This window comes from Centruroides sculpturatus, unplaced genomic scaffold, assembly GCF_000671375.1.
Source record: "Centruroides sculpturatus isolate CEXI.00-Female unplaced genomic scaffold, Cexi_2.0 scaffold211, whole genome shotgun sequence".
NCBI lineage: Eukaryota > Metazoa > Arthropoda > Arachnida > Scorpiones > Buthidae > Centruroides > Centruroides sculpturatus.
The window spans coordinates 492,612-505,577 of record NW_019384472.1 but is presented as its reverse complement, the minus strand read 5'-3'; the positions used below and the strand labels follow the sequence as shown (position 1 = coordinate 505,577).

The window sequence follows — 12,966 nt, the reverse complement described above, 5'->3', positions numbered from 1 at the left end:
TTAGTTTCTGATTCATTTTAACAATAAATTCATTAATATATCAGCTTATTTAAAGATATATCCATGGTGGCCAAACTGCAATTTGCAAACCCCATGCAACTCTTCTAGACTATTATTGCAACCTCTGTACATCAAACCCCTACCCCTAATATATACAAGATCTAATCAAAAAGTATCCAACTTTATTATTTTTTCTTTGTAAATATTTGCAAGCTAGAGAAGAGACTATGTCATCATGTAATTTTGGACCCTACTCCATGTGTGAATTTTGGTGAGCCTGTCCTACCTGCAGTCACTGTCAAGTAGTTGTAATACAGGGGTGCACAACCTGCGGCCCGCGGGCCACACACGGCCCCCTATCAATGTTTATGCGGCCCACGGACGGTACAGGCCAAATCCCTTCTTTCGAAGTTTCTAAGTGTAGAACTTTTTCCCTTTCACAAAGTCATTAGCACCCAACTGTTTTATGACTTTCCCTGAGGTGAGAAATGGGGGATTGTTCTATAAATAAGTCTATTTTTAGCTAACACTTTCTGCTTTAGATATCGAATATTTTAAAATGATGTTAGAACGTCATTTCCGATGTTATCGGGAAGTTTCTATTTTGGCGGGAAATCTTCAATTTTATGCTTCGGAAAACTTGCCTATTCGTCTAAATAGCGTCAAATAACAAAAATAAGTGAAAATAGCGCTGAAAAACCATGAAAATAACGATTTTTTAGCATTTGTTTACATTCTAGATTCTGATTGGTATAGTCGAATTTGAATCAATCTTTTCTGAAAAGACGCTTATTCGTCAACCTAATGTCATTCAAACTAGAAAAAAACTAACCAGAGTTCAAAAAGGAATGTACAAAAAGCTATAAAACCAATAATTTACAACAATATCTCTCCATAGACAAAGAATAGAAAAAAAATTTTTCACATCAAATTTATTATTATTAAGTTGGACCAAGAAAATTAATACTGTAGTTGGAATAGAGTCATTACGACTAAAAGGAAGCCATTTGCATTAAAATATTTTGGATTTAATAATTATTACAAACCGCGTCAAGCCATAAACTTGTCAACAAAGAGGGTTGTAAAATGATTCCGTGTAGCTAGAAAGCTGCGGTTTTTTTTGTTTGAAAGAAAACAGATATATTTAGGTTATTTAAGTAGTAAATTAATTGGAACTTTTTATTTACTTTTATTTTTACATTCTTTTTTTCGTAAATTTAAAATTAAATTATTATTTTTAATTTTTATTTTATTTGAAATTTAACAGTCGTAAACTGTGATATATTTAGGACAAAAAAAAAAAAAAAAACAGATTGATTCTAGCGCCAATTTGAAACGAGATATCGCAATTTTAATAATTATATTTAAAATATTCAGATTTTCCACTGCACTGTGTTAATCACTTTTGATTCATTTCTGAACACGGGGGTAAAACTGACGGGCCATAAATATAATTTAGGTAAGAATGGTAACCACATTTATGATGGATTAGTGTCCTGCACCTGGCATGTTGACGATCTGACTCACAAATTCTGAGAAATGGTGGAGACGCCCGGACAGGGGTCGAACGAATTAAGACCTGCCTGGCCACGTGTGCGTAATAGTCTTCTGTCCCCGCCTCTTTAGTCTTTGGTCAGAGTGGATACAGAACAAAGCACGTGGTAGTCTAGCTTGCCTTATCTCAAACATGATTTGTTGCGGGCCTCAGAATTTTCGGCACAATGAGACATTGTTTTGCAGAGTGAACAGTATGGCGCCGGGCATTAAACGCAAGGTCAATCGCGAGAATCATCAGTTTCAAGAAGTGGAAGTGTGGACTAACAAGTACTGTTTTGTGCAACAGAACAACAGCATTATTTGCCTTTTGTGCAATGGAACAATAGCAGTGCCAAAAGAATTCAACCTGAAGCGACATCATGAAAGCCAACACAAGGATTTCCTTCTGCAAGGTACGGAACGCAAACGGAAAATCGAATCGTTACGACGATCACTAATCAGCCAACAAAATGTGTTCAAGAAACAATCTGGAGAATTGGATGCGGCTGTTGAAGCCAGCCTAGAAATATCTGCTTTAATAGCCAAGAATGGGAAACCTTTCACAGATGGCGATATGATAAAAAAGTGTCTTATCATCGCAAGTGAGATGTGTCCTGAGAAGACAGTGTTTTCAAACAATCAGTCTTAACCACATGACGATACAACAAAGAATCTCGCAAATTGCATCAGACATCGCATTAATCACTTGGAGGTCCGGCCCCCAGTCAATAAACTTAATCTTAATTTGGCCCTTTTTCAAAAAAGGTTGTGCATCCCTGTAGTTACATGTTTAATACTGAAATTGTTGCATTAGATTAAATGAAAATGGCAGAACATGACAGATCCTCATTTTATAAATATTATAATCAGAGATGAGATCTGGGTCAACAAATATAACCCTGAGACAAAACCACAATCATCTCACTGGAAAATGCCATGGTCTCTTCAGCAAAAGAAGGCATGGCAATCATCAGCAATGCAAAGATTATGTTGGCCTTTTTTTTTCAACTACTAGGGAATAATTCATCATTACTTTGCATGGACAAACTATGACAAAGGAGTACTACCTGACTGGTTTATATTATCTATGAGATGCTATTAGGTGCAATTCTGGCAGTCTGGTGACTGGTTCATTCATCACAACAATGCTCCAGATCACAGATCATATCTCATCCAGACATTCCTTGCAAAATATGGTATTGTACAGGTTCAGCAGTCTTCTTACTCTCCAGATAAGGCTCCAGCTGACTTTTGATTCTTTCCCAAATTCAAAATACAACTTAAGGGAGAGATTTCATAATGCAGAGATCATGACTAATGCAACATAGCACATGAAGGAAATTCTAATAAATGACTTAATTGACTCACACTTCTCCCAGCATTGCTTCCAACAGTGGAAGCATTGCTGGGAGAAGTGTGAAAACTCAGAAGGCACCAATTTTGAAGGAAACTAGTGTTTGAATCTAATAGATACATAGGTGTTTTTCCTGATATTTTTTGATCAGACCTCATATACACAGTATATAGGTTATATAAAAATATCATTTCAATATAAAATGTAGCTCTCATATATTTTTGATACATGGTATATGGCTCCTATTGTGACAAGGTTTGGCCACTCCTCAAGTATGCTGTATTATGTACTGTACAATATAAAAATTATTTTCATTGTCAATTCTCAATTTTACATTATTTAACTTCTAACACTGTAGATTATAGTAATTAACATAGTATCTAATAGCAATCAAATCTTTACATACCTAAAGTTTCATCCAAATAAGTGGTGGTTAGGAAGTAAATTAATGTTTGAAATAAAACAACCTGCAATACAAGGAAACAAAATACAAACTATGATAATGCAATGCCAAATATGTTCTACAATTTCTGATGGCTAAATTACAGAAAACATGAAACATGCCTTCCCTGCTGATATTCTCCAACAAAGACCTACTTATCCTCACCAGCACATTGCCTGATTCTTCTGCTATTTCTTTGCTGAGTCAGTTACATACATACTTGAATCCATAAAGAGATTTTGGCTGGACTTTCAACAGAAATACATCTGTGTATTAATCACCTAAAATCTCGATACATAAAGACCAGGGAATGTGAGGAGCATTCTCAGTGTGCTCAATGAATGTAATGCCAGAGACTGAAAAAGTAACTGAACATTGAAGTGGTATAGTGAGCTAGAGCAAGATCTCACCAGAAGAGCACTTTATATCCATAATGCTTATCTATGAAAGATCAAATGCTTCTTCAAACACTCCTCAATATAAACCATAGCCATTATAATCTCGAAATAAAAGGTTCCAAAATTGTCCAGATATTGCCACACAACCCATTTCTTTGGGAATTTTTTTCACCCTTAAATTTGAAGTCTTCCAGGACATCAGTACATCCTGGGCATGGTAGAAATGGTGTTCTGAAATGCTGGATGAGTCTTGAGGTAGGTTTCATCATCAACATGAATGACTTTTCCCTCAGATTTTTTCAGGATTTGTTTGTATGCATTTTCTGCACGAAGTTCCCAATTCTGAGTACTTGGAACTGTGGTTTTAACCTATCCTTTTATGCCCAGTATACCAAGTTTAATGGCAACTAGAATTGATCAAAGCAGATTTACTTTTGCAGCTGCAGCAGTTGATGAAGTGTTGGATTTCAATTTGAAAGGTCTACTGACCTTGCCCTTCATTTTGTCAGTAGTAATGTTACGTGTTCAACCAGGTAACAGCTTGAAACTTCCATCTTCACATTCTTCATATCTACAAAACCTTGTGTACAATTAAACAGCTTGCCAACTCTAATAAAGTGCTGGATCATTTTGCATTTGCCCCTGCTGGATACCTCTTCAAAATACTTCACAATATATTTAGTGAGAGCTGCATGTTCAGCGTGCTTCATTTTAAGTTTGATCACTTCCAAACATTAATTCCATGGAATTCAAANTTGTATGAAGTTTGAATCCAATAGTAAAATTTTGTAAGATTATCATCATATCATATTTAACTTATACATTACATTTAAGTAAAAATTCATATTTTCATATAAATAACTTGAAATGGCATATAACCCACAGATTTTAAAAATTGTTAAAATAAATTAAGAATATCTTTTCATAACCCATATCATTATATGCCTTGCATTACTGAAATCATGTTGAATATCTGACATGTATAGAATTGATTCAATTCACAGTTCAATTTACTTTATTAGCAGTTCATTGCAAACAAAATTATAAAATAAGTGTAATGAAAAAACAAAAAATTAATTCTGCTTCTTTAACTAAATACTTAACATTTTTCAGGAAAAACTATATAAAAAATTTGCAACAGGGTTTCCTAAATTGCATATGTTGAAAATATTTTGTTATACTAATTAACTGATAAGCATATTATTAATACCACTATATATATATATATATATTTACTAACAATTTTCTGAGATTAATTAACAAAACAACGTATATTAATTTCTGTCTAAATTATTACATAAAATATATCATAAAACACAAATTTAAATGAGAGTTTTCAGATGAGCGTTATCAAATGACAAAAAAGGATAAAATTGCCTGGGGACCCCACTAAAAGGGAGCCCCAAACTAATTTTTAAAAAGAAAACAATACCTCTAAAAAGTCCCTTGAAGAAAAATATCTGAAATGAACATTACATGGAGGCCCTAATTCAAATTCACATGAACCCCGTGAANTATATGTATATATATATATATTGATTGTTTGAATACAACAATATATATATTTCAAACAACAATATATATATATTCAAACAACAATATATTCCTTTTTTATCAGTTTGCCATTTTAATTTTTAATTGTTAATTAATTCTTTGTCAATAAGTGAAATCACACAGTGACAGTCCAAGTTTTGACAAATCTCTAATGAGCAATAATTGGTAAAGAAATAGATAAAATGTTTATTGGGTCATATAGAACTATGTTATAAATGACTTTACAAACTGAAAATGATCATTATCAGAAGAAATGCTTGAGCTTAAAAAAATACCTGATGTGACATCGAAATTAATAGCATTGAATCAGTTTTAGTTTATCTTAAAAATAATGCTATGGTGGTGTGTTAGCTATATTGTAGCTACAATATAGCTAAATCAACCTTGAATTGTTAAAAACATGACTGAAAGAAATAGCATTTACTGTTCTTATTCACAAACTTGAAACAAAACTTAATTTATGTTTATTTAACTTCTATAACCTTAATATTTGAATTTTTCTCCAATTTTACAAGTTGAAAAATAAATGATTATTTAGCACTAAAATTCATTATTAATTTGTCAATCAAAGACTGCAGATACAATAAACAGACACATTCTATTTCAAAAATAACATGTCTATAATAGACAACCTCACTAAGATTAATGATACCTCTAAAAAGATGTACAGTTAAAAAAGATTGTTATAAACAAGATAATTTTAATTAATTAATCTGCATCAATGTCCTAATTTAATCAAATTGTTCTTTCAAACACCATAACCGTGTATTTCTATTAATAGGACTTATTATACTGGTGTTTGAAAGAACAAGATAATTTTAAATTAGGGATTTTATCATTATAGAAGTATATCAACCATTCATCTTTTTAAAATTAAATCTTGTTTCCAGTAACTTAAATATTTGATACATTTTGAACTTTTAAACTAAATTTAAATGGGAGAAACATTTGCTTTTATCTTATTGTGTTGCAATGAATTAATTTGTTTTATTCATATTTTTTTGATATATTAGAATATAACTGAACAGAAATGCATACTCAGAGGTCATGCTGCATAGGGCCAAAATTGCCACTTGGCAATATTTTTATTAAGGTGGCAATAAAAATATAATACTGGCAATAAAATCCTAGTCTGCTTGTTTCGACATTCAGTGTGAAATTAAATCACAAATCACACTTCAGGAAAAACAGCAAAATCTCAAGCTTTCATACAATGGGAATCCTGTGCACCACACATCTAGTGATTTCATGACATCACAAGGCAAGTCAAGAAGAAAAGTAGAAAGTGACATTGAGAACTAAAAGGAGTTTGTGTAATGCCACCCAGTGTTTCCAGATTGGGATTTTTTATCGACTGACAGAAATTTTGGGGAATTTTTTGGAATGAGCTTTTTCACTTTGATCTTTTTTTCAGTAGACTAAAACAAAAATTTTGACATGACAGAACCTGTGAAATACTGTTAAAACATTGTGATCAAATGTATTGTTCAGAATTATTCATTAAAAAATGTATTCAAAATGATTCCTGTTGCTAGCAAGGGGAGGGCCAGATGTTTGGGTCTTTGATTCAAACAAATCTTGGTGAGCACATAGCCCTAAACATCCTAAACACAAACAGCTCAATATCCAAATAATGAGACCCACTTTGAGCATTTCCAAAAATTGGGCCTCTGAAAATTTAGTGTTTAACTTAAAAGTTTTTGGAAGTTTCATATCAAAAGTGACAATAGCAAAGTGAATGCTTAGTGAATTATTCAATTGGCTATCACCACTCTTAGATAGGCAAAAGACTTATAAAGCTAAACACTAAATTTTCAAGGGCCCATTTTTTGGAAAGGCTCAAAAAGAGGATCCTATTATTTGGATTCAAAGAGCTGTTTGTGTTTAAGACTACATTTTCACCATGTTTCATTTGAATTGGAGACCTGAACATCTGGCCATCTCCTTGTAAATGACAGTTCAACATGTTACTTTTGCTTTCCAGATGCCAAATTGATAAGAATTGGTAGCCTTAAGTAAAACTGGTGGTGATAAACAATTTGAAGTGACAAAAAAAAATTAAAATTGGAGAAATGGTGACGATATTTTTAAATTTTCCAGAGCGACCCCTGCATATTAATTCCTAATTTGTTTTTATCAGAACAAAGACTAACAACTCTGTATTCAGACTACTTATACAGAGTTGTTAGTCTTATCTCTATCATTTTAATTTGCAACATATTTTTATGATTAGTAATAAAAGTTTAGTATTAAACTTTATAGGCAATTTAAATAATATACTTACACCAATTATAGAATGTTTAGCATTTCCAATTTCAGCTAATGAACAAAGGCTAGATAAAAGAATTAATTCTGCTTCTTTAGCTGAATACTTAACATTTTTCATAAGAGCATTATCATCTATAGATAACTGACATTCTACAGTTAAAATGACTGAGCAAGCCATTTTAATATCACTTAAAATGCATTTATATGCTTCTTCAAGAACTGGAACATTCTTCAATCCAAGAATAGCATGTTGTAAACTCAAAAATGCATTTTGAATCTAAGTATAAAACAAAAATAATAATTATAAATATTAATGAAACAAATGTAACAAATTACAATAATAATTATTATTATTATTATTTTATATTAATTTAAAATAAATTCAAAATTGATGAACATTTAAATAAAATACATTCAATAAATTTTATTATTTAAAGTTTACATATATAACAGTACAATACTTTCTCACTAAATCAATGTGTTTATCGTATGGTATTGTTCAGATAAATGGAAAGTTTAGATTATTGGATTAGCAGATTTACATATATAAAAGAAATCAGAAAGAATTACAACAAATACATATATGTTACACATTTTAATATATTTGTATGAATTTAGTACATGTATTTAAAGAACTTTTAAACAAACATGTCCAATACAGCATACATTAAAAAAAGAATTCTGTTATTTACTTTTGATTTTGACTGAAATATTAACAGCAAAAGCTTTTCAAAAAAGCTGCTGTAATAGCAGAATCTGATAAACAGGTATCTTGTTGTCAGAAGACCATTGAATGTAGACATTAAAAATGGCTAAGACATATCCATATTTAAGTTTCATGAAATTTTTTTTCTTGGATTTTACTATATCTTTATCAAAACTGTCCAGTTCTTAAAAAATGTTCTGGATAATTTCCAAATCAATTCACAGGTTGTATTTCTTCTCATCTTTCCTAACTAACAATGATTTTCATTGTTTTTGTTCCATTAAAGATATTAAATTTGCTAAGTTTATGATTTCTAATTTTTTTTTCAAAAAACTTCCATCAGTTCATCTGGTACATGATACTTTGTTTTTTACTTTCATTAATTTGTTATCAGTAAACACAATTCAAAATTATATAAAATTTATTGTTAACTTGATAAAAACAATATAAAATTGATTTAATTATTTCTATTTGATAATCTGAATTTGTTTTAATTTAAATTTTGCTGAAATCAAATAAACAAAACTGAATTCAGTAAAATTTAAATTTAAAAAATTCAGATTAGCAAATAGAAATAAATAAAATTGGCTTTCTACAATTATAATTAGATATGGAAATAGGTCTTAAATTTGTATGTTTTTAATAAATCTAATAAATAATGACAAAATGATTTTATAAGAAATAAATAAGCCTGTCTATTTATTCTAGTAATTATTCTTATCTATTTAGCAATTCAACAAGAATGAAGAATTTGTCATATGCAAATAATTTTATGATAGTTAAAAATAATTTTGCAGTAGAAATTTTTTTCCTCATTACATAGTTTTCTTGTCCCAAAATAATTAAATTAATAACTTTATAAAATATATTTCTTATTAATACATAATTAAATATTTTTAAGAAATTATGATTTACCTTTGAATTTGGAGAGAATCTGAGACTTTGAAAAAATTCAGATGAAAATACATTTGTTACTATTTCAATTGGAAGACAATTATATAGTTCCTTCACAAAATTCAGTAACAACTGTAGAAATGAAAGAATATAAATTTCCGACATTACGCCAATTGAATACTTTTGAAGAACAGAAATATATGATGTTAATTGTTCTAGAGCATCAGCTGAGTGATTCTGTGCACAATCCATTAGAAGACATACACATTCGTTAGCTACAAAAATAAATTTATGTATATTAATCAAATGTAAAAACAAAATTACAGTGCAGGTAAATCTCAATAATCATAGTTAAAATTAAACTTTAAAAGTCCACTGTTTATTAAAATTATAATATAATAACAGTTACATAATTTTATTTCTTCTATAACTATTAGCATATTAAACTGTTTAAAAATCAATCATTACATGAAATCTTTATTTCATAATCTGTGCAACAGTATGAAACATTTATTTACATAAATATAAAAAACAAAATTTAAAAAATTATTTTATCATAATAAACAATTCATAAATATTGAGATATGCATAAGTTCATAAGGTTTTTTTGACAAATTAAAACACTCATAAAGTATGTTTCAACAATACCATTTATTGAAAAAGTTTCCATTTTCAACAACTTTTTGCCAATGTTCTGGCAGCAAATGAATACTACTGTGGTAGAAGGTTGCTGGCTTTGAGCCAAAGAAGTCAGTAACCCATTTTTGCATATCTGTGAGACTGATAAAGTGCTCACCAGACAAACCATGTTGCATTGACCAGAAAAGATGATAGAACGGGCAGTATCTGGCGAGTATGTTGGGTGTAGTAACACTTCCCAGCCAGCTCTAGAAGTTGTTTGCTTTGTAGATGCTGTAACATGAGTCCATGCATTGTCATACTGGAGAATAAGTTGCCAATGGTTTGATGCATATTTTGGCAGCTTATGCAAAACTTGTGCTAATTTTGTAAGGTGTACACTGTACCAGTCAGCAGTAACTGTCTGACCTGGATGCGGCAACTCGTGATAGACTAAATCTTTTGGTCTCACCAAACCTAGAGACACATCTTTTTGCCATGAATGTTGGACTTTGCTTTTGATGAGATTGCTTGTCCTGGGTCTATCCAATGTTTTCTCTTTTTTGAGTCTTTGTACAAGATCCACTTTTCATCACCAGTGATGATTTGCCACAGGAAACTCTCATTTTTGTCTTGCCAACAATGAAAGACTAATGTTGACACAGTTTATTATGGCAGATTCTGACAACATGTATGACATCCATTTTCTACACTTTTGAATCTTACTCATTGCACTGAACCTGCAGCTTACAGTTGACTGGTTCACACCAAGTGCTTTTGCAAGTTCTTGTGTCATCACAGCTGAGTTTTCATCAAGTAGGGCTTGCAGGTCTCCATCAGCAGTTTCCTTGGTGTGGCCTGATCTTAGTCAAACATCAACATTGATATCCCCAATATAGAAGCATCTGTATCATTTTTCACAAATGCTTACTGACAATTTCCTCACCATAAGTGTAACATAAAATTATTTTGGCTTCAGCTGCTGTTTTTCTTTGGTTAAAAAAAAAACAAAAACATACAGTGGCAAACCACGTTTGCCACTGTATGTTTTTGTAGATATTCATCTCAAAATGAGAACTAAACAAAAATTGAATAACTAAAACTCAAAAAATTTTCCCGCAAGCCGACACTACATGACCACACATAAGAAAAAGGCAGAGCACATGCACAAATTTCAAGCTATCAGTGCACAAACTTGACCATACAAACTTACGCATACACCCAATAATTTCAAATAACAATACTGAACATTGTTTTATTATTATTATCATTATTATATTTTTTCTCAACTAATTGAATTTTTAATTTGTAGTGTGAAACAATTATGAATTTTAATTCAATTACTTGATTAAATCACAATAATAAATGATTAGCACCAAGTTAAATAACAAATTGAATTAATTAAAAAAAAAACTATATAAAAACTCAATGAATAGCTTTCTGAATGATACTGTACATGTTAAAATTAAGAAATAAAGTCAAAATATAATTTAATATACATCAAAAACTTAAAAAATTTCAAAATGTAATTCAATTCATACAAGTATGCTTGTGTTATATAAGATATACAGATTGCCCATAAATTATAAAACTTATTTTCCTGCATTATAACCTCAAAACCAGAAAGAATAGAAACAAATGGCTTTCAAATTTTGAAAATACAGTTCATGTGGACACCTTTGGTCACATGCAAGATATTGTATTTAGCTGATGTTTGATCTCTAAGTTTTCACTAGCATTTCTGTAAGGTTTTTAATGATGTTTTATGAAAAAAAATCTTATGTATCCCCACAGAAAACAGTCTAGGAATATAATATATGGTGAATACAGTGGCATGGAACTGACCCATCATGACCAACCCACCAATCTGAGAAATGATTATCCAAAATGTCTTGAAACAAGAAGTCAGTGTGCCATCTTGTTGGAATGTGATGTTGAGCTGCAGATGAGCTGGTTGAAGGATGAAATATATTAATCCAATGTAGTATGTCAAGATATATGAACCCAAACAATTTTAACCACAAAGGAGGATCAATGACCCATCATACAATACACCATACCAGGCATTCACTTTCAGGCTTTCTTTTCAAATTCTCTGTAGGCATTGTGGATTCTTACTCCTCCATGTTTATTTACTATCCAATACCTAAAAATTGGATTTGTTACTAAAATCCCAACTAATCTTCAGTATCTTCAATTTTTGATAAAATGTCTCAAGCAAATCAGATACATCAGCTTATCTTCTGGCTCAAAAGCCTGAACAACCTAAACAGTGTATGCATGTAGGCATAATCATAAAGGAACAACTTTCCAAACAGTTAATTTTGATATAACCAATTGCCTAGATACAAGCCAATATAATTTATGAGGACTGTGAAAAAATACTTCTTCACAGATGCATTCCACATACTCATCAGATGTGAGCAGTCTTCTTTAGGATTCCTTTTCAGGAAGCATGTAAGCAGATTTTCAAAAAAATGAATATTCTGGTAGATTTAATAGCTTCCAAGTTTCCATTCAGATGAAACTTTTTAACCAGTGCTTGATAGCCTTAATTGATGGTGGGTCTTTATTGTACTTCATTTTTACAGCAGTGTTGAGTTGTTTTAACTGATCTGTTCTGAAAAAACAATACCTACATCACTTTTTATTTAACACTTGCCATTTTGATTCATAATGTAGCTTCCTGCTCCTAGACAGCTACTGTTCATAAGTGTTGTCAATAAAACGTTTTGAACTGTAAATAGTTCCCTAATTTATGGACACTTCGATACAATACTTTTGAGTATTTATGTTTACATTTATCAAATCACTTAAATATCTCTTCACACAAAAATCATTAACCTGTCCTACATTGTTCACGAAAATATTCGTGTTGATCTCATTGACCTGCATGGGCGATCCCGAATATTTTCGTGTTTACATTGGAACATTTTTGATACTAGATGTCGATATGCATCACAATTTTTATATTAAAACAAACTTTTCTAATATAATTTTTTTTGTTTCTATATTATTTAATATATTTATTTTATTTGTGAAACATAAAAAAAATAATTTTTTACGATACAGTAAACACGATTATTATTTTAAAAAAAAATTTTAGGCTTAACATCAACAAAAATTCAACATGGCGTCACAGGTAACAAATAAAAATTTCAACATCGAATATGTTAAGCCTTCCAAGGGTAAAGTG

The 12,966-nt window shown here is 30.6% G+C and overlaps 1 protein-coding gene across 1 annotated transcript in view; it reads right to left on the bottom strand.

Annotated features, from left to right (window-relative positions):
- LOC111621206 (serine/threonine-protein kinase SMG1-like) overlaps window positions 1-12,966 on the bottom strand; it is a 178,427-nt gene that overhangs the window by 105,496 nt on the left and 59,965 nt on the right. The window contains 2 exon segments of the mRNA XM_023363285.1: window positions 7,518-7,829; window positions 9,174-9,429. Of these exon segments, the coding sequence (XP_023219053.1) occupies window positions 7,518-7,829; window positions 9,174-9,429 (568 nt within the window).